Source organism: Lepidochelys olivacea (genome assembly GCF_965140295.1).
Source record: "Lepidochelys olivacea isolate rLepOli2 genome assembly, chromosome: 22".
NCBI classification, from domain to species: Eukaryota; Metazoa; Chordata; order Testudines; family Cheloniidae; genus Lepidochelys; species Lepidochelys olivacea.
The window spans coordinates 16272942-16296148 of NC_140432.1; the positions used below are offsets into that span (position 1 = coordinate 16272942).

The 23207-nt window shown below is 42.2% G+C and overlaps 1 protein-coding gene across 1 annotated transcript; it reads left to right on the top strand.

Annotated features, from left to right (window-relative positions):
* Positions 1-103: 103 nt before the first annotated feature.
* Positions 104-20181, top strand: HOATZ (HOATZ cilia and flagella associated protein). The gene is made up of 6 exons (XM_084611670.1): positions 104-595; positions 2491-2529; positions 3452-3513; positions 12636-12701; positions 14726-14778; positions 19839-20181. The coding sequence occupies exons 1-6, from the start codon at positions 421-423 to the stop codon at positions 19894-19896; spliced, it is 453 nt and encodes a 150-aa protein (XP_084467796.1). The 5' UTR covers positions 104-420; the 3' UTR covers positions 19897-20181.
* The last annotated feature ends 3026 nt before the right edge of the window (positions 20182-23207 follow it).

The window sequence follows — 23207 nt, forward strand, 5'->3', positions numbered from 1 at the left end:
TTGGAAGGTGCAAGTGAGAACACGAGGTAACACGGGCCCCGCGCTTTTGGACCAGGAACGTCTCTTACTGCCCGGCCCCCCGTCAGCGCGGCGAGGCTCGCCCGGCCCCCCCGGATTTCCTGAGCGAGGCCGAAGCCTGGCTCGCAGCCCCTGCAGGGCAATTCAAGGGAAGGGCCGTTCCGCCGCCCCCCGGAGCCGGGGCCCGCCGCGGCAGGGAGGCTCGCTCCCGGCGGGGAGGCGGCTCCGTGCACGCGCTGCCTGGGAGCTCTTGAGACAAGGTCCCGGTCGGGCGGCCTTGGGCCGGGGGCAGCGATCCCGCCCGCCTGCTTCTTCCCCGCAGGCCGGGCCCGGCGTTGCCCGGGGGGCCTGGGCCGGCCCCACCCACCCGCTCGGGCCGGGCCGCGGCGGCTCTCGGGCTCCATGGAGACGGCGCGGGGCCCCCCCGCCGCCTCCCTCCCGCGGGCCGGGCGGCTGGTCTTCGCCGGCTCCGCCGAGCGCGACGTGGCCTTTGCCAAAGTCTTCTGGGACTCGGTGACCCTGCAGCCCCCGCTGGAGTCCTGCCTGGGCCGCGGGGGGCCGCGGCCTCGAGAGACCCGTGAGAGACCCCCCCCAGCGCTGCGGGGAGACCCCCCCTCCCCCCCGCGTTCCCCCCCCCCCCAGCGCTGCGGGGAGACCCCCCCTCCCCCCCTTCTCCCCCCCCAGCGCTGCGGGGAGACCCCCCCTCCCCCCCTTCTCCCCCCCCAGCGCTGCGGGGAGACCCCCCCTCCCCCCCTTCTCCCCCCCAGCGCTGCGGGGAGACCCCCCCTCCCCCCCGCGTTCCCCCCTTCTCCCCCCCAGCGCTGCGGGGAGACCCCCCTCCCCCCCCCGCGGTCCCCCCCCCCCAGCGCTGCGGGGAGACCCCCCTCCCCCCCCCCGCGGTCGTCCCCCCCCAGCGCTGCGGGGAGACCCCCCGCGGTCCCCCCGCGGTCGTCCCCCCCCAGCGCTGCGGGGAGACCCCCCGCGGTCCCCCCGCGGTCCCCCCCCCCAGCGCTGCGGGGAGACCCCCCTCCCCCCCCCGCGGTCCCCCCCCCCAGCGCTGCGGGGAGACCCCCCCTCCCCCCCCCGCGGTCCCCCCCCCCCAGCGCTGCGGGGAGACCCCCCCTCCCCCCCCCGCGGTCCCCCCCCCCAGCGCTGCGGGGGGAGACCCCCCCTCCCCCCCCCGCGGTCCCCCCCCCCAGCGCTGCGGGGAGACCCCCCCTCCCCCCCCCGCGGTCCCCCCCCCCCAGCGCTGCGGGGAGACCCCCCCTCCCCCCCCCGCGGTCCCCCCCCCCCAGCGCTGCGGGGAGACCCCCCCTCCCCCCCCCGCGGTCCCCCCCCCCAGCGCTGCGGGGAGACCCCCCCTCCCCCCCCCGCGGTCCCCCCCCCCCAGCGCTGCGGGGAGACCCCCCCTCCCCCCCCCGCGGTCCCCCCCCCCCCAGCGCTGCGGGGAGACCCCCCCTCCCCCCCCCGCGGTCCCCCCCCCCAGCGCTGCGGGGAGACCCCCCCTCCCCCCCCCGCGGTCCCCCCCCCCCAGCGCTGCGGGGAGACCCCCCCGCGGTCCCCCCCCCCAGCGCTGCGGGGAGACCCCCCCTCCCCCCCCCGCGTTCCCCCCCCCCCAGCGCTGCGGGGAGACCCCCCCCGCGTTCCCCCCCAGCGCTGCGGGGAGACCCCCCCGCGTTCCCCCCTTTTCTCCCCCCTGCGCTGGGGGGTGTGAGTGATCCTCATGTCCTTCCCCTTGCCCCCTATCTTGGGTGACCCCCCATTCCTCCCCAGTAGTGGGTGGGGTGACTCCACCTTAAGACGGTTTATTTCCTATCTCCCCAGGGCTGCCTTGAGAGCCCGCAGCCTCTGTTCCAAAAGCCAGCTGTATTTTAGCTATGCCCTCCCACCCCCCACTTGCCCTGCATGACCCCACTATAAAAAAAACCTCTTCTGTGCTGGTGTAGAACCCAAGAACCCAAATCCCCTCTCCCAGCCTGCATGTATTGGGTGTGTATGATATGCCTTTGCTTCGCAGGCACTGGAGATTCGAGGTGTTGGCCCAAGCCAAGGCCTAAACTTGTGTTTCATTGGATACAGATGAGCTGCCCCATTCCAGTCAATGTAAATACTTGCATGATTATGGTTCAGCATGAGTGTAGGTGTTGACAGGATCAGGCGCCTGCTTTGGTAACTGGACGAGGTTGAAAGTAATGTTTTGGGGTGTTTCTGAAAAGTTCCTTATGCATTGGTGCAAACTCCAATGTGGACATTTGTGTTCTGGTTTAAAACGGGTGTATTTTGATTTAATTAAACATGTTTTTGATTGCCTTGAACTAAGCTTGGTTAGTGAAATCAGTGTCTGCGTGGTCTTTTCTGCTGCTTCAACTAAACTTGTTTAAAATCACCCCTGTACTTAAACCATATCATGCTGTATGTCAACAAGGCTAAAGTGATCTTTTATTTCTTCTTTATGTGGTTTTTGTTTTTTAGAGAGAAATATTGCTTTCCAGATTCCACCAGGCAATAACAGTGAGTATAAAATAACAAGTGCTCTCGTGTTGCTAAACCCTTGACACCTTGGGTTTTTTTTGTGTGTGTGGGGCGGGGTGTGTGTGTGAGTGTGGAAATTTAGCTAGGAAGTGGCTTATAGGGGCTGAGTCACAGGAGACTGCCCTCTCCCCAATTAGTGGCAAGAGTAAGATGGTCCCGTGGTTAGAGTGCTGTCCTTGAACTCCAGAGACCTGGGTTCAATTTCCTACTCTGCCACAGACATCCTGCGTGACCTTGGGCAAGTCACTTTATCTCACTGTGCCTTAGTTTCCCATCTGTAACCTGTGGGTAACAACACTGCCCTGCCTTACAAGGGTGTTGTGAGGATACTGTGTTAAAGACCATGAGGAGCTCAGGTAATGGGGGCCAGATTCCCAGGAGTCTTACCAAGAGCCCTGTAGCCAGATATAGCTTGATCCTGTGAACGCTTTCACAACTTTAAGGGTATGAGCAATTGTGGTGAAAACAACGGGGCTATTTTTGTGCTTAGAGGTAAACTTGTGCTTGTTTCAGGATTGTGGCCATAAGCCCCATTTCAACTGGGTAGTTGAGTACTCCCATTGACTTCAGGTTAGGCACGTCCTTAAGTACCTTTCTGAATAGGGGCCTGTGTTAGGATTTACTTCTCCAACTCAGTTTCCAACATGTAAAATCAAAGGAAACTTACCAGGCTTGTGAATTAGTTCACAGTTCTGCAATGATGCCTGTCACTTCTATTGTTACTGGCCAAACTGCATTTCCATAATGATGCTGTAACCATGACTGAGAACAAGTCAAGTCTCAGATTTCCGTATCACATGCCATTTGTATAGGTCTTAGTGCTTGCTATTCTGAATCCTTATTCAAAAGCTTGTCTAGCACTAATTTTCTATATAGCCTGTGACTCTCTTATTTTATTTAGAGAGTGAACAGATAATCCTGGAAGCTCAGAAAGCTGAAGAAAAAGAAAAATATCTTCAGAAGGTAGGATCTACTGAATAAAAGATTCTAGGGTGTGCCTAGTGCAAATTTTTTATGTTTTATTTATATATGTGTGTGTATATAATGTTGAAATACATGAATGTGCATAATACATAATATGCACGCAGAATAAAATCTAGACTGGTTATTTTTATATATCTATAGGTATACATACATACACACACGCCCAGTGCTTTAATAGGGTAAATTTACAAATCTGAAAACAATTATGAGCCAAATCAGCTGGGAGGAAGAACTTCATCAGAAAAATGTGAATGATGATTGGGAATCAGTTAAGATCACCTTATTAGGTGCCCAGAAATTCACAATGAAGGAAGAAGCCTATACTGGTTTAAAAAAAAAAAAGACATAGTTTAGAGGGGAAGTGAAGGAAGCCATAAAAAATGACAAATAGAAGGGTAAGTTGATTGTAATAAATGTAGAAAATGGGTAAAGGAAACCTAGGGACCCAAGGAGAAATATATGATCACCAGAGTTAAGGACAATAAGAAGGAATTTAAGTATATTGAAGGAAAAAGAATCTTGACAATGGTATTGGGCCATTACTATATGGAAATGGTAGAATTATCGATAACAATGCAGGAAAGGTAGATGTTTTGAATAAGTATTTTTGTTCTGTTCTGTATCTGGGGAAAAACAGATGATATAGTCTCATTATATAGCGCTTCTAACACTTCCCATTCCACTAATACCTCTGGAGGATGTTAAACAAGCTACTGAAATTAGAGCTTTTTAAAGCAGCAGGTACAGATAACCTGTGTACTAGAGCTTTTTAAAAGAGCTGTCTGAGTAGCTCACTGGACCATTAATGTTGGTTGTTCTGTTTGGTGGGTTTTTGTTTGTTTTGTTTTTTAAATTAAGTCTTGGATCACTGGGGAAGTTCCAGAAGACTGGAAGGAAGCTAATGTGTCAATTTTTTAAAAAGGGTAAACAGGATGACCTGGGAAATTTTAGGCCTCTTAGCTTGACATCAATCCTGGGCAAGATGGCAGAGTGACTGATATGGGACTTGATTAATCAAGAAGGAATAAAGGGTCATGTAATTTACTGCATATCAGCATGGGTTGGTGGAAAACAGATCCTGTCAAACTAACCTGAACTCATTATTTTTAGTGAAATTACAAATTTGGTTGATCAAGGTAGTAGTATTGACCTAATATAGTTAGACTTCTGTAAGGCATTTGACTTGGTACCACACACAATTATATTTTTTAAAAAAAAAGATGCAAAGTTCAAGTGGCACATTAAATTGATTAAAAACTGGCTAACTGACAGATCTCAAAATGTAATTATAAATGGGGAATCATTATCCAGTGGGTGCATTTCCAGTGAGTTCCTGCAGGATTTAGTTCTTGACCCTATGCTATTTAATAGTTTTATCAATGACTGAAAAGAAAGCATAAAATCATCACTGATAAAGTTTGCTGATGACCCAAAAATAGATTGGGGTGGGGGGAGTGGTAAATAGTGAAGAGGACAAATCACTGATTCAGGGCTATCTGGATCACTTGGTAAACACGGTGCAAGCAAACAATATGTGTGAATGTAAATGTCCCAAGTTCGCACTCATCGGAGATTTTTAAGAGCAGGTTGGACAGACACCTGTCAGGAATAGTCTAGATAATGGTCCTGCATTGAGTGCAGGCTACTGGACTAGAAGACCTCTTAAGGTCCTTTCCAGTCCTATGATTCTATGAAAAACCCCATGGCAATCCTGAAGAGCAATTTTTCTTCCTGTATATGTTGGTACGTAGTGTTGCACAGTTACAATAGATAAATATGGTTTGAAGTCCATTTGGAGCCATAAAACAAATCTGCTTTTTAGTAGTGCCTCTTAGAAAGGCTTTTTATCTGTTATCCCTTTAACAAAGGAATTGGGATAATTAAATTGCATTTTAAATCTGGAGTACAGCTAGTACTTTTATTAAAAACATAAAATTGAAAATAATGAAGGAACTTAAACAGCACAGAGTGCGAGTTGTTTATCTAATTGAAAAAGGAGCTAATTATCCTACTGCAGCAAAACCATCGTCTCAGTAACGACTGGTTTGTTTTTTTTGTAATATTAACATCAAACATTTAACTCCTTGTAGCTGAAGTCGACTTAAGAAAAAAGCATAAATTGCAAAGTTGGAGTGCATTTATAAATTTATTAATATAATTTCTGAAAGTTGTTACATGTTTGCTTTAACATGCTGCTTGTGACTTTTCCTTTTTTAAAAAAAAATTGTTGCCAAGCTGATAATAGCACAACTCTGGGACATACAAAGGTTTCTACAATGGAAAGCAAGTAGATTATATAGAATATTCTGTATATAATGAACAATGGGTTGTTTGCAGAATGCACAGTGCCATGGTGTAGAAAACACTAAAAACACTAAAACACTAAAATAATCAGGACACTAAATATTAAGATTACACCAAAACACAAGGGTGAATCCTTCCGCTTGTTTGCTTGGTGCAAAGGGGTGGAAGATGGGTTTAAACAGCAAGCTGGGTATTCCCCTGGCATAGGGAAATATCCAGGTAGTAAAAAGCCAACACATCTAACTCTGTACCACCTGGTTGCCTTGCTTCAGTGATCCCTACCTGCCTTACAGTCCTTCCAGGGTCATCCCCAACTGGTGGAACTTAGAGCAACCGTAAGGCTGCTCCAAGTTGTGCTGTAGAATGGAGTTGAGTCCATGATGCCCCAATATCAGGTGGGTGGAAAGGTGGCATGTTGTCACTTATGCTCCCCTTACCCACCTGAGATCTGGTATTTCTAAGAATTTAGCTAGCCCATAGTATTTACAGAGAATTAATCAGTTCAAGGGGACCATTTTTTTTTAAAGACCAAAAGTATTGCATCCACTTTCAAAATTAAATTCCAAGCATATTAACATTTGAGTGCAGGTCCAAGTGTGGGGTTTACTTATTTCTCCTTGTTATGCAGCATGTTGATTTAACAATTTTATATACAGGGTTTTTGCAAATTAATGCAAGTTTGGGGTGGGGTGGTGGTGGTGGTGGTTAGGAATATGGGAATTGCCATGCTGGATCTGATCATTGGTCTGTCTACTCCCTTATCCTGTCTCTGGCAGTAGTCAATACAGATGCATCATCTGAGAAAAATCTGAGAAATCCATAGTAGATGATTATGTAATAACTTGCCTGTGGGGAATGTTTCTGCCTAACCCCTGTCAGTTAGTAGTTGTCTTATACCTTGAAGCATGAAAGTTTATATCCCAGCTGTATTTTTAGACTGTCCTAAATCAAGAAGCCTTTGCCTAATTCAGTTCAAATTTTGTAGGCAAATTCTAGCTCCAGCCCAAGCCCAAACATCTGCACCGCTATTTTTAGCGCTGTAGTGTGAGTCTGTATCTGTAGACCTGGGCTCTGAGACTCGCAGCACGGGGCCTCTGCTTGCCATGTTGCTGTACCCTTAAGGCTTTAGAGGTCAAAACCAACACCTCCAATATCTGCCTGCAAACCAGCATGGAGCCAATGCAGATCATGGAGCACATGTATGGTAGGCTGGAGAAGAGGTATACCATTCAACAAGCCAGTAGAACTGTTCATTTGACCAAAGTTACTCACCTATTTGTTGGGAGGGTTGGGGCTATTAATCACTCTCTCAGCGCTGCAAGAATAAATATGAAAGACTGTAATGGTTTCTCATGCAATGTGCATCTACAGGCTGCATTCACTTTTGAAATTTTTGAAACAAAACTTTTACTGGCCCAAAAAAAAAAAAAAAAGGCAGATTCAGGTCATCTGAAACATTTTTGCGACTTTGTGTTGAATTTTCCAGATGACTTGTTTGTTTTTCAGCTTTAAAAAACGAAAAGAAAAAAGTCACATCTGTCTTGATTCTGTTTTATTCTTCCAAACAACTTGTTTTGAGATTTCCTTCCATTTAATTTTAAAAATGGAAAACTTAAAAATAAGGTCAAAATCCAAACCAAATGTTTCAATCCCAAACCAAGGTTTTTGACTCTTAAGTTTGCTAACAACTTCAGAAATATTCATTTTTGGGTGGATCTGATTTTCCCCTTCTTCCTCTCCCCTCCCCCCGGCCCCCCCCCCCTGGAATTGCCAGAAAACATTTGCACAGCTCTATTGCAAGACCTCTCTTTGTTTGATCGATTTTGACTCTCAGACCATAATGGCTCCTTTGATTGTATTGTCCCTAATCAGGTAGGAGGTTTTGAGACATGCTGTGTGCTGTTCATGTGCTGACATACCTGTGTATGGTTAAAACGCCTTAGTAAAGAAGAGAAGCTAATGTGCATTTAAAATTTTTATTTCATATTCTGGACTAATCTCATGACAAGCAAAGTCAATTTGGTGGTTGTTTTGAATGATAAAAGTCAAGTTTTGAAGAATTGGATATAAGATTTGTAGCTTGTTGTTGGTTTTTTTTTTTTTTAATTTAAAAGAACACTTCATCCATGAGACTAGTCAATAATAGACTTTACTGTTCTTTAAAAGATCATGCATTTAGGAAGAAGCTTGTTTGGCTGATTGTGAGCTCCTTGGGGCCTGGACTGACTTTTATTATGTGTTTTGTACAGCACCTAGCACAATGGGGCCCTGTTTGCATTCAGGCCCTTTTGGTCCTAGTGGAATACAAATTAACAATTATGACCCTTAAAATCCTCAAATTTTTTTAATCTGTTCAAATAACATTTTTTGAATGTAAGAAGACACTAGGATTTACATGATTCAGTCTTGTTAACTCACCTACTGTACTTGAAAAGTATCCAGATACCTGTCACACTTCTCTCTCACACATACATACACAGCGTATAATGACGGACACCCCATTGTACTTTTGCTTTCTAGATGCTGAAGCATTCAATAGAAGTAAGCTTTTTTTTGCATTTACCAACAATAAAGATGGTAAATTAGTACAGTACTGCATATGTTCACTATGGATCCAATTAATAGGAAGCTAGCTCAAAAGCAAATAACATTCAATATTATGATAACGTTGCTAGCCTTACTTTAGTAAAATGTTTGGGGCTGGGGGTTTTGGAAAAGCTTATCTTTTAGGCCTGGGAAGCAGGCCAGATGAAAGCAATCAGCAGTAGGTGTGTAAAGGTGCTGAGGTCTGCAGCTCTTTCTTGCAACTCGGCAATTCTCCTCTTTCCAGTTAATAACCTGGTAATGCGTTTAATCTATTAGCATGCATTAGGCTTACCTTTTGAAAATTGGATTAACAGGGCAGTGTAGTCCTTTTCAGTGAATATTCAGTTCATTTTCTAAAAATTCGGCAACTAGATGAAATCAAGGTAGTGCAGCTTTGCACATCCTTCAGTTTTAGGTGCAGTTGAGAAATGTTAATGAGCAAATTATACAACTGCAAGACCAAGTACTAGCCTCCAATAAATCCAGGGATATGAACAGAATAAGACTACCATTTTAAATTATTAGACAAAGGTAAAATTTTCCTTTCAAATCCACCTGGTAGATCTTGAGTTGGATGTAATGTTCTTTCTGTGTGGGGAGGCGTCTCATTGGAAGAACAAAATATGGAAGGTGAGATCGGCAATGCGGATCTGAGAAGAGAATTTTTCCCTAAGTAAGGTATAAAGTAAGAATTTTCAAAAAGTCAAGATATGACCATTACACTGTAATTTCACAAACTCACAATGAAATGCATTCATTGAAAAAGGTTGTTTTAATTAGCCAGTTAATTTTAATGAAACTGGAGTAATGTGCGCAAAAACATAGCTGGTGTATATTTTTTTAAAACATTTATTACACTGGACTAGTATGTAATTCATTTATTTCTAGTGTTTTTAGATTATTATCTGATTACCTAAGAAATTACAAGCACTGCAGGTCTAAGGGAGTCAGTCTAAGTGTGCCTAACATCAGGTAACCTAGCCTGTCTGAATATATTCAGACATATTGATACACAATGCTTTTTAAACTGGTCACTTCTTCTCCTTCAATCTTGGTCTCAGACTGCTGTCTTCTACCTCATCTCTGAGTTAGTGCTGTAGGTCTGAATGTGACCATTGGATACTTTGATAGTGGTGTAGATCACATCAAGAATTTTCACCTAGAGTACAGAGCAGCATGGCTGGCAAACGCATTGAAGATAACTTGAGGGCCTGGAAGAGACTTTCACAAGGTGGAGTTAATGAAGTGTCAGGACACTGCCCTCCTTCCAGTTGGCATTATTGCTGATTTGGCAGTCAAACCTGGCCTGATTGTGACAAGGTACAGAGGCCCAGCACATAATGGGATTACAAGGAGAGCCAAGGTTCCCTAGTTATCACATGGATCATCTGGGTTACTAAAGCAAAGGAGAAGCTGCAGCAACCTGGGTGAAAGGGTTTGCCCTTTCCCCAGTTTTCTGTAAAGGCTGGGGCAGCCGTTGCTCACCGCCTTTTCTTTTATAGCCCCACCTCCCCATATCTTCCATGTGATAGCTCAGAACTGAGCTCTCCTTGTAACCTCTGACACGCTGGGCCATTGTGCCTTGTCCCAGCATGTTCAGGTTTGACTGCCAAACTTGAACAGGGTTGGCTTCCTCTTGTTTTTAATATTTGTGTTCATAAAGCCACCCCGGCAGAAAGGGAATTGAACTCAAATAGCATCTGGGGTTTTCTTTCACCTTCACTGGCTGGTGTTTATCAATACAATCCCTTTTTTGTGTACTGAGGTATAGATTCGTCCCCCTCTTTTTTACAGCCTCACATATTTTGCTTTCCTTTCTAGTAAAGGAAAATAAATAGTAAAATGTAAGTTCAGACTCCAGAATAATGTCTAGGTGTTATATTGGGGCATCCGCACCCCAAAATGGACTAGTTTTAGTCTTGGATCTCTTCCTACCGGCCGTATTTTTAAAAAGAACTGTTCCGTAAATCAATGGTAACGTTTTTGGCTAGGTTTAAAGTTGGTTAAAATTTGAAGTGGTTTGTTGAACAAGTGACTTTTTTCAAAGGCTGGAAATTACATAAGCAGAAAGCTCAAACTGTGCAGAGGAAATTGTGGTCAGACAAAAGAATCCGAGCTGGCTTCAGGAGTTTTCTTTCGGTAGTTGAGTATTAATATACTGGCAGAGGCTATTGGTCTGTCTTCGTTGCAGTTAACTCTGTCTTTTACTTGGCTGTTGCTCCCTAACCCATACTGGCCACAGACAACAACCCTCTTGCCCAAGTTTAGAGGTGCTTTTAAACCCAAGCTTGTTGGCCCGGGTGGGGCTGTGGGTTAAAACCCAGATGCTGCTCTCACTTGGGCTGGTAAACCACGGACTTTGCAATGGGTGACTAAAGCCCTCTTGTGCTGATAGTCCTTCAGTGCTTTCCCACAGTTTCCCCTGTGTGCCTAGAAGGACAGACAAGTTCTACCACACCTAACTGGGAAAAATCAGAGTGGCTCAGCTCACTGCAGCACGAAGAGCCATAGAGATGCCCCCAGAAGTCATTGTGATAGGCACAGGGGAGCACAGCACCCATAGCTCAAGTAGGGCTTTGCAGTGTGGCTGCTCATGCCTGGGCTAGGCTAACTAAGGGTGATTGGCCCCTGGGTTACCTTTGCAGTGAAGATGTACCCTAAATGATTCCTTAAGGAATGTTGAGCATCCTCTTCCCTCTCTTGGCAGGAATCCTTTGTCTCCTTTTACTTCCCTGTGATAGGTACTAACATATTCCTGTGTTTAAACCATAAATCAACATTGAGCATCTTGGTTTTGCTGATTAAACATCTCCAGTGCTGTTTATCCCTATTTTTCCTTACCCTGCTCCAATAGCTAGATCTTCTATTTTGTTTTTTCCTGAAAAATCCCTTGCTGTATCTAGCATTAGCTGCTTGGGTAACAGAAAGCAATTTCTGATTCATTGTGTTTTTACTAGTGATTAGAGACTGTAGGTGAAATTTTGGTCTGTTTAATATTCAGATACTTACAATTCCGTGTGAGTCTCCGCTCTGGTATTGAAAGAAACGGGGAATGACATGGGCACTGAATAAAGAGGTTTTCAAATCAGATTTTACTTCCTTAGTTTTGTAAACATTGGGTTTTAACCCAAAAGGAGTTATGAAGTGAGAACTCTTTGGTGTTAGTCACATTCTGTAATTTGTTATTCTCTGGCATCGGTGGCAGAGATTTCCCAGAATACTTATTGGAATGTCTGTTTCATAACAAATTACGAGGAATGTCTCAGCACAGTTTAATATGCTTTTTACCCAGCTTAAACAATTTCAAGCTAGAGAGGTGGTGGAGCAGGAAGAGTAGAAAGTCTGTTCTTCATTTCCAGCAAGCAAAAAGCATTTGATTATTTGTGTGTTAGAAGTATTTTGATTTATATGGGTGCCTGGAAACCCAAGTATTAAACTGGTCTGAGTAGAAATTGTTGCACTGTTCATCATGAAATCGTTCTGCTTTGCAGCTGGTATTTTAGAGAGGGAATGGTTTTAACAAGTTCTGGGACGTGAACTTATCTTTTTACAGTTCAGAAGAACCAAGACTGTTAATGAAAAATAAGCAAAAAGTATTTGCATGTTTCACTACTCTGGATGAAATCATGGGCCCATGGAAGTCACTGGGAGATTTCCCTTGACATCAGTGAAGCCAGGATTTCACCCTCTGACTTTTTAAAACATTGCCTTAGAGTGGGAGAGAATTGCTTGCACCGAAGAAGTAGTGTCACAATAAAAGGTGTCTTCTGCCTTGGATGTGATCCTGTCACATCTTTCAAGCTACACAGGTTTGATGTGGGTTATTTTGGATGGAAGACCAAAATAATCCTTATTCTGCAGTTTTGAAGAGACACAGGGAGTATTGTTTGCTAACTTTTGTTTGTAAATGTGTTTACTTCACCACTTGGAGTGGTTCATCCTGGATCAAGACACAGATGGCTTTCTTCATATATCCCTACATCATTCTAGGAACAGAAAACTCTCAGTATTTTAAGATCAGACTTTCTGGATCATGGAAAAATGCTGTGAAATAACTGCTTAGTTGACAAAGTATCTCCTAATGTACTTGTTACATATTTATTCTAGCTCTCTGCTCCATGAAGAAATCAAATGTTTATTGTGAAGCTGTAAGATGCAGATGAGTTTAAATTAATTTCTCTGGACTTAAAATGGTAAATGTTTTCTCTCAGGCCATGAGGAGGGATGAAATACTTGCTTTACTGTGGAAACAAAGAGAAGAGAGGATCACAGTAAGGGTGGTTATTTTTCATATTCATCTTTAACATGTCTGTCTCAAGAGCAGTCCTTCCTTGGTACTTCTTATAATACAGCAGGTACCAGGAAACAACATACTCTGGTGAGGGGATACTGATATAATTGGAGATTATCTAGTCTGAGAATAGTCTTGGAAAACAGATGCACTTTAGTATGAATATTAATGACCTTTGGGAAAAGGAAGTAAAATATGTCTTCTTCCCCTTGTAATCCAAAAGACAGTGGGAAAAGGAAATTTGTACCGTATATACACATATATATATACACATATATATATATATATATATACACACACATATGGTCAAGGGGTTACTTGGCCAGATCTTGGGGCTGGGGTTAATCTTTGTCAGACAATTATATTTCTTATACCTAGGTGCCCAGGTTCCATTCTTTTTGAGGCATCCTGGTAGAAGAGGGTCTTCAGGAGGGATTTAAATGTGCTTTTGCTCAGGAAGGATGTTTTGGGCATTAGGGGTAGCATGGAAGAAGGTATGGAGATGCTTGTGAGAGAAGCAGATGGTGTTGAGGCTCACATTGCTGACAGGGAGGCAATAGGAAAAGAGACAAGGATGAGTAAGTGCTAGGCCTAGGAGGTCTGGAAGAGAGCTTGGATTTGGAAGGCAGAATCTAGGGGAGGGATTTATGAAGGGGGTGATATTGTCAGGTCAGTGGGCAAGGAAGATGATCTTGGCAGCAGCGTTTTGTTGTAGTTGTTTGGCTACTAATAATGGAACTGAAATGAAATATAAAACAAAGATAAAATACAATATTAAACTTAAGGATGAGTCACAGAAGCAACACTTCAGTTCGTTTTAATACAACCACATTTCACAAAGTAGTTAAATTTCTCAATTAATTTAGCTAGACTAATCTTTACAGCCTGTCAGTTTTATTTTTAATTAACTTTATTTTTCATTATCTGTTGGCTTTCCCACTATAACACCCTATTACCAGAGATTTATATGGGAACCATAAAACTGGCCATAGTTTTGGCATATGTTATCACACTAGGATCCTTTTTATAAACCAATTTTCTGAGGGTGGGAAATCCCTTTAGCTTTTTTCTTATAAGTAGCATAAACTAGACTTATTGATTTGGAAAGCTTTTGTGTGGATTAGCCAGATATTTAGGAGAAACAGAAGGAACTGGAACAAGAGGGTTTTCTGTATGACTAAAGTATTCTCTTTCTACAGAAAGAAAAGGAGTACTTGTGGCACCTTAGAGACTAACAAATTTATTTGAGCATAAGCTTTCGTGAGTTACATTTCTTTTTGCGAATACAGACTAACATGGCTGCTACTCTGAAATCTTCCTACAGAGGTGATTGATGTGTGAGTTCAGAGGCCGTATAAGACCAAAATTTCTTCTGCTGAAGAGCCATGCATCCTGATTGTTAAATACAGTGACATTCTAGCACAGAAGAGCAAAACTGCAGATTTTAGGCAGATAAATGTAATGATTTAATGTAACAAAACCGTGACTTAGAAAGCAAGGTATCATAAAAGTCTTTCATAGATGAAATCTTCATCTTAGGAGTAAAATTGTTTTAAGAGCAGAAGAGTCCTTTTTCTTCTCTCATTTATTTCAGGATTGTAAAGTGGTTCAAAGTAAGTACTTCCTTTTCACAAAATTCATTAAAATCCAGGATAATGCATATCTGTGTTACAAGACAATTTCCAGATTCAGTCAGTTAAAACTAAGCTTGCCACAAGGGACTGATCAAAATGACATTTCGTACGTATAAGAGCTGAATTGCGACAAGTATGTATCAGAGGGTGTCTATTAATGAGGATCTCTTCATCTACTGCTTTTTGCTTTGTTTTGTATGAATAAATTATATATGCTAGAATAATCAGACTAGCTATGGTAGTAATTTACAAAAGCATCTGATCTGCCTGTTGATATTGTATTTCTGTGATTGTATAATGCAGTCTTTCAGAATGAGCAAACTAAATTTAGAATGAATGAAAACAAATTCTAAATAATCTTTCTTTTGTTTCTTAGAAAGAACAGATTTCTTGTCTGCATAAACCAAAGACCAAAACACATCAAGTAAGGTAATGTAACTGCTTATTATAAGGCTATCACTCTGTCCCAGCAATATTGCTCTGATTAAAGTCTGTTCGCATTATAAAGTCCTGTTTTTGTCGGTTGATCGCTCTGCCACAGAAATGTTCTCTGGGCCATAATGTTTTCCAATCATTTTTACTGTTTTGAAAAAAAGATAATCAGATTTCTCACACTCATGTTTTAGAGAATCAGAGGCTAGTGAAGAGAAAAGCCCTTTTAAATTGACCATGTACCCAAGTGTTTGTGAGACTGGAAATGAAGGGCTAAATCCTGCAAATGGATCTTCCTGGGGGCATCCCTACATCATTGCAGAGCCGCATTGAAGCCTTGGAGGCTCTAGGCCCATGCAGATAGTTCAAGATCTAGCCCTAAAACTGGAGCATTTTAAGAATATTTGAAGACTTTTGCAAAAGTGAGGGATGAAATGCCCGAAAGAGAATTTCTGCTGTGGATAGGATACTGGATTAAATTAACCAATCCAAAAGTGCGATTCCTAAACTTGGTGAGAGTTGTGACCAACCTCATGACTGAGGTTGCTGAGGATCTGATTTTTCATTCTGCTGAACAGCTTCCTCTCTGGCCCTGGAATGGAATCTCCCGAGTGATATCAGTACTCTTCTTTCCCATTGTGAGTGAGCATCTGTATAAATAAACAGGAGCCAGAAAATATCAGATAGGGAGTGGGAGATTTAATCTACTGTGTGAGCAGAAGCTTAAGTTTAAGGTCACATTACTGTTCCTTTTGGAAACCAACAATTGATGAAGGTTAGAAAACTCCCACAACTGAAATTTGTCAGCAGGTTTTGGTTAGAGACGACTATCAGACAGGAACAGAAAATATAAAAATCTGTCTTTGTAAAAGGAAATCTCATTTAATTAGATAAAAAAAACCGTTTAAACCTGACCTTGTATACAAAAGATGCTGCTAAATTAAAGATGAAATATCAGGTCCTTTTACACGATTGTGCGGTTGTTTCTTTTTTGTCCGTCCATTAATATGTTTTCACTGTGTATAGAGAAATAATAAAGAACTTGCTTTTACCTATCCACCCATCGCTGTCCACCCCAAATATTCTGAAATCCCCACAGGGCCAACATATACAATCTTAGGTGCAGTTTATTTTCTGATACATGTCCACACACTCAAGGATAGAGTTGAGATAGCTGTGAACAGTAAAAGCATTGCTTCTTGTAATACAACACATGCTGCACCTGTGTATCCCTTTCTACAAGAGAATTTCACAGCATCAGTAAATAAGGGCTCACTTACTGATGTAACTAAAAAGAAAAGGAGGACTTGTGGCACCTTAGAGACGAACCAATTTATTTGAGCATGAGCTTTCTTGAGCTACAGCATCTGATGAAGTGAGCTGTAGCTCACGAAGGCTTATGCTCAAATAAATTGGTTCGTCTCTAAGGTGCCACTAGTACTCCTTTTCTTTTTGCGAATACAGACTAACACGGCTGCTGCTCTGAAACCTGATGTAACTAAAACACTTCCACTAAAAGCCCAAAAGAATTCAATTGGGAGAATTCTGAGGTCACTGTGTGTGAACATTGGAAAGCTCTCAGCCTAAAGGTACAAAGTGCAGTGCTCTTACACTGCAGATGGGAGTCTTACCATTTCCTCCAGGCAGTCCTATATCTATAGAGTACTAAGAGGAACCATGGGTATTTCGCATTCTCACACAGTATATTTTATTCTCTCATGTAATATTTGTGCTCTGTTTCTGTGGTGTGGGGGCCTTCTCATTGATAGTCCCTGCCCTGAGGAGTTTACAGTCTTTGTTCTGTTTGTATAGTGCCTAGTACAATGGGCTCCTAGGCACTACCACAGCACAAATGATAAATAGTAGCAGTTGCCGATTCTCCTTTCCTGATGCCAGAAAATGTAATGTTGCTCTGAAAAGCTGGTGTTCCTGTGGAACATGCTCACATCAGCAGTTCCAAAATGCATTTTGATCCATGTTTCTTAGGCAGCACTCAACCAGTTCAAGAAAATAGCTGCATTTTCTACAACGTTGTCCTTTATTTCTAAAACCCATCTTAAAAATCTCAGCTGTGGAAAAGCTGACCTGGTATCTCACAATCCTTGATTCAGCAATTTCTCCCTTTAAATGAGTTTTAGATAATTCAAATGAAAGCATTTTTCTCAGACAGCTGATTAGGCCCCACAGAGAGAACTGAAGTTTAATTCAGCTTATTACCATATAAAACCTTTTAAAAAAACATTTGCTTTAACTCTGCCTTCAAACAGAACATTGAGCTACTGAGTACATTTATTTAAGCAAACTCACCCAGAGTGGAAGCTATAGAGTCGTATCATAGTCTAGATTCATATCGTGGTCTAGAGAATACTTGTCCTGCCATGAGTGCAGGGGACTGGACTAGATGACCTCTGGAGGTCTCTTCCAGTTCTATGATTGATTCTGTATTTCATTAGAATACTTGTAAATTTAAGTCTTCTAATGCTTGTCACTAAGAAATGATCAATGATCATATCAATTTCACTAATATCTTTTAAAACATTTATAGTCTTTATTGGCTGAGATGATTCCTGTTTCCAGTGATAGCTCAGATGTACAGTGGAAAATATTTCCTATTTCCAGGGAGCTATGCAATGTCTAAATCCTACTAATCTTCCTTCGGCAGAATTCACTCTTTTCCTGAGTCTTTCTGCCTTTAGTGATATCTTTCAAGTGAATCTCCTTTCTCCCACTCTGTTTGCCCCCATGCTGACCTCCTCAGCTCCCATGCTTGGTCTGTCTGTATTTATATAGCCTTTCACCTTCAAGTATTTAAAAATAGAAATCCGCCTCTCTTGCTTCTAGCCAGTAGGGGAAATAGTTTGAATAGTTCTTCCTGGACTGCTTTTTTTTTTTGCTTAAATAAGAGCTTGTTGACACATAAGTTGTACTGCTTAATTAAACTCTTTTAACTATAGCAGTACAAGCCTCCTCGTGTGACTGTACTTGTACCAATATAACCGTGCTTAGAGCAGTATAGCTAATTCCCATACTGGAAGGGGAAAAAGTTGTATCAGTATAAGGCATCCCTATCCTGGTATAACAGCATCCATTTTGGGATTGTACTGGTCTATAATTATTTCAGTTTACAAAAAAAAAAAACAAAAACAAAAACCCCACTCACCCTTAACCAATATAGTTGTACTGGTGCAAAATGTGTGTGTCTATTCGGTCTTATATCTTTAGCCATTTTGTGCATGTGTCCATCTGTAGAGCTTATCAAAGGAAAGCCAAGTCAGAGAGCAAACTCAATGTAGTGTGGACCATAGCTATTCTTTCTTGCATGAGATATTAAGGCTGGACTCTAGATAGCCTTGGTCCAGCTGCTGTGAAAGTTCTGCCTACCATGCTCCTGAGCCTTCCCCGTTAGTCAGTTGTTTCATGATTCCAGTGAGGTGTAGATGTGATTGCTAAGGGAGAAGGGATTTCTCAGGTTCAGTTGCATGGAGAGGTTTAAATATCAGAACAGTGAACTGGAATTGGAGTCTGCAGTCAGTTGTCATCATCTCTAGGTTGGTCACTGACCCCTTCTGTCTAGGCTTGCTTCTCTTCCTCTTTCACAGGCACCTCTTCCTGGACACCCTCCCACTTGCTGAAACTAAATGTGGCAACACCTGAACTTCTCACATTTCCTGTGAATCCCTTTCTCCATCACTGCTGAGAACTCCACTGTCCTCCCTGTCACTCAGGCTCATAACCCTGGAGTTATATCTAGATTGTAAAATTTTCAGGGTAGAGACCACATGCTTTTAAAATCTCTGTAAAACACCATGTAAAGATGTGGTGCTCTAGGGAGTTAATAATTATGCAAAAGAAGTGCAAGAAAGATATTCAACCAACATGCGTTTTACACAAACTCCTGAACACCTTTAGCACTCTGCCATGGGCTTAGGCATTGCAAAACACATTGTACTCATGCAAAAGGAAAAGAAGTACTTGTGGCACCTTAGAGACTAACAAATTTATTTGAGCATTAGCTTTTGTGAGCTACAGCTCACTTCATCGGATGAAGTGAGCTGTAGCTCTTGAAAGCTTATGCTCAAATAAATTTGTTAGTCTCTAAGGTGCCACAAGTCCTCCTTTTCTTTTTGCGAATACAGACTGACACGGCTGCTACTCTGAAACATTGTACTGATGATCACCCATCAATGCTATTCTAAGACACTCTAATAGTGCTGCCATCCCAGTGCACAACGGTTAGATAGAAATACGCTAACATTGTTTAAACAGAGAATTGTCTTGAGTTTTGATGGTATTAGTTACCCATAATGTTTTGTTTTTCATGCTGATACAGAAAACATAACAAACTTGATGTTGTTTTCTACAGGGTATGAAAATGTAACTGCATACCCAAAGTCCAAGGGTTGGATCCTCAAAAGAGCCTAACTTATTTAGGAGCACATCTTCTATTGACTTTCAACAGACTTGTGCTTCTAAAGATGCATAGGCAGTTTGAAGTTCCATCATTTGGTTCCAAAAGTTAAAATAATTGCATGTAGGCCCCGTCCTGCAAAGATTCATACATATGCTTCACTTTACGCAGTGACTAGTCTCATTGGGACTATGCATTGTGGGTTAAGGGAAGCCTCTGTGTTTAGTCATTGCAGGACCAGGGTCATAGTAATTAACAACTCTGTGCCCCCCACCCCCAACAAGTGAACGTTTTTGGTCTAGATCAGTGGTTCTAAACCTATTTACCATTGTAGGCCACAAATGCAACTCTGTTATATGCATGGTGTGGATGCAGTCCATATACTACCTGTAGGGGCCTGAGGATGTCACATGGGCCGCAGCTGTGTGCTGGTTGAGAACTGCTGGTCTAGAGCTTGGCAAAAGATCTGTACCTGAAAATATTTTGAACTAAACTGAACATTGGAAGCATTTACTCTGCAAAACTGGATAAAGAGGCAAAATGTGTGGCAGTGGCCTCAAGCAGTCAGCATAAAACCTGAAACTAAAGTACGGGAACTGCTTCACTCATTTGTGTACTGTAGCTGACCTGGTTCTGTTCTTTCCAACAGGGCAAAGATATCCGATTCTGACACTGAGGATCAAGAAACAGTAAAAGCCCTTGAATAGTTTGATTAAGTTGACTGACTTGGAGATTAAAGTCTTTGTCTCTTCACTTCAGAATGATATCCTGCTAACAGGCATATTCTGCTTTGGAATTTAAGCTACATACATTCCTGCCTTCATTACATTTCTAGTTCTTCCTGTTGAGACACGGGATACTCTGCCAAAAGTTATGGATGCACTTGATGGAGCAGCTCTTCAATCTAGCCGTAAATGTCTTTGTACTTTGTTTGGGTAAAAGTCAAAGCAATAAATGTTTAATCCAAATAAATGGATTTTTAATGGCAAATATTTTATTTACTTTGGAAATTAATTATGCTATGTCTGTTTATGGTATCATGATTTTACAAATGCTAGTTCTGTTTTGGTTTTTTTAAATCAGCCTCATGTTTTTCCTTTTGTCTTGGCTCTCTTCCACCAAACTAAACACAGTGATAACTGTGTATCTGATCAAATAGGGCGGCTGCATAGGGTAATTGTTTGTGATGGTACTATAATATATTAAATTTTACTGGCCTTCCTATCATAGAGACTATACATCTCTCTCTAAGGCTCATTATCTCTCCTAATACGAGGAAAATATAATCCTTACGGAGCTTTATTCCCAATGATTCAGAACTATGTTCTAACTGAATTTAGTGCAAAAATTCATTGAGATTGCAAACCCCTGTTACACTAGTTTGCATTCTGCTCTTCTGTGACAGCACACTATGTCTCTCTGAATTTTCTCTCGCTCTGCTGCAATGTTTCTTTTGGTAGCTGACACTGATGCGCAGCAAGACCAATTCACAGAGGGCTTGGTTCCCTCCCTTGTTCTCTGTGTGCAGGAAATGAAAGTGCTAGTTGCAGTGCGATCTTTGTGGAGATTGTCAGCATAAAAAAAAGTGGAAATACTGCACAAAAATGTCAATAAAACATTTTGTAGGGTGGGAACTAGAGACATTGCCAGTATCTACAATCCCTGTTCTAGAAGGGGATGTTTTCAGTCTCCTGTCACTTGCAAGGGAAGGCAGGTTTTTATAACTTCCTCAGACTCTGTACTGTGAATTAGTCAGCATTGCTTTGCATCACTTTCAGGAGACACACACATTTTGTACTCTGGCTCAGATAATATGCATCTCACTCAAAGCACCAGCTTTGTCCAGCCATCAGTCTTCATTGCTATTATCAAATCTGACCAACCTCTCTTGGCTTTTGAAATATTAATGCTAAATTTTAATGTAGCCAGTGCTTGAATAGGAGAGCAGAAGGGGAAAAACCCTGTAGGTGCAGTTGGTGATAGTGGTGGAGTTGGAAGTACTTTTCCCTCTGAAGCACTACTCAGTGAGTCTCCTACCCGAGCAATAGAGGTACCATCTTTTGGATGTGCCATTAAAAAGTAAGGCCCAGCAATGCCTGGTCAAAAAAGATCCTATGCCCCATTTTGCAGAAGTATGGGGTATTAGCCCTAAAATTTCAGCCAAATAACAAAATAAAGAAGAGGGTGACACTCTCATACTACAGTAATGGATATGGTGTAAAACCTGAATCCACTAGCACTGATTTGAACTGAAAATGATACACACCTATAACAAAATCGTGGCTAGAAAGAAATGAAAAGGATCTGACAGGGGCTAAGATAGACTAGAGACAGTGTTGGGTCATTTGGTTAGTGACTTATTGTGACATTCTTGGGGTGGTCAGGACTGCATTGTGTTTAACTGGGTGTCAGCTCCCTGACCCTACTAGCCTGTTACTGGCATAGCCCAATCTCCTGTAGGCTATGCCTGCCCTTTACTTTTCCCTCCAGGTTAACAATAAGTGTACCTCAGTCTCCAATTCCTTTGGAGCATTCCCCTGTCATATCCAGCCTCTTCTATATTGAACACTCAAAGAATTACCAGCTCAGCTGTTCCCAAATGGACAGTATACACACCAGAATTATATCTTTGTAGAACACACAGTACTTGGATATATTTGTCATGAAAACAAGAATAAGTTTAACAAAACAGAGATGCAAAGTGAGTAAGATTATTGGTGGAAAAAATGGTTAACTATCAAACAAATCAATACACATTTTCTAGAGACTAAACAATCTAACCTCCTGTCTAAAGCAGTCTTATCTCACACATAGCCTTTTGCAGTGTTTCCAGCCAAGGCTGGTTATGATCCCATTTTTCATTAATGTAAATGTGCCATCTATTTACTTCCTAGGTGCAGGATAACAGGGTGTTTTCCTTGTCCACCCAGCTATAGTGCAGTAAACCTTCTGAAGTGCACCCCCTGATAATGCTATTTTCCCCCTGCTGCTGTTCTCTTCCTGTTGAATCTCACAATCCTTCTTCTGTGTTTTGTTCCTGCTGATGATTGTGAACAAGACAATGCTCAGTGTACATTTCAACAGATAAATGGATAAATTTATTTGAGTGGATAGAAAACCAGTTTTTGCCTCTGCTGATTAGCACCTTGGTACAAACTGTAAGAACATATTTCCAGTAATATATATCCTTCCATAGTAGCAGTGCATACATTTCATGATGACATTCATAACCAGTGTGAAACCAGCTTTCCTTTGACACATTACATGACATTTTTTTGGTATACCAGAATCAGGATTTGCTTGTAACCTCCTTATCAGTTGACATTGAGAGATTTAGGGTCACATTTATCCAAGGGATTTTAATTCTTTGGAGCTTTGCTAGCCAGATTCTAAATGCTATAACTCTTCTGAACTCTGATGGACTTGTAAACTGAATAGGTCTGGCAAATTTCATCAGCACTAAATTCACTTAATGTAAAGGAAAATAAAAGTTTGTTTGTTTAAGCAGATGCTGGGTAAGGAGAAGGAGCATGGGGCTAACACTGTCACGAGGACTGCATAATTAGTTAACAGAATTGTCTAACACATTTTTAAAATACTGAAGACTAAGATCTGTTGCAAGACAAATTATATAAGATGTTTAAATATTTGTACTTCATGCTTGTTCAAAAAAAAATTTGATCAGGGCTCCATTCCCTAATGGCATTTTTCTGTCAAAATCAGCAGAATTTTAATTATAATTTCTGCTACAGATGCTGCAGTGTGATCTCTGGTTGTGCATTTGATTTTGGAGGGGCTGATGGTGAATGAGTAGCACAATATCCAGTCACCTGCAGTAATACAACAAAATGTCTTGTAAAGATTGACACTTCCTTCAAGGAAGGCGTGCTGATAGTTTTAACATTTTTTCTTTGAACCCATTAAGAAACTCCTTGTATGTACGTTCTAGAGTAATTGGAAATTATTTTACCTATAGTATGAAAATATCCAACAGCTGCAATGAAGTTTATTTTGTTTA

Excerpts from the sequence above, each read along its gene's own strand:
- HOATZ (XM_084611670.1), top strand. The coding sequence starts at position 421 with ATGGAGACGGCGCGGGGCCCCCCCGCCGCCTCCCTCCCGCGGGCCGGG. Across the intron at positions 12,702-14,725 it reads AAGAGAGGATCACAGTAAGG|AAAGAACAGATTTCTTGTCT; the intron begins GTGGTTATTTTT and ends TTTGTTTCTTAG. Across the intron at positions 14,779-19,838 it reads ACCAAAACACATCAAGTAAG|GGCAAAGATATCCGATTCTG; the intron begins GTAATGTAACTG and ends TCTTTCCAACAG.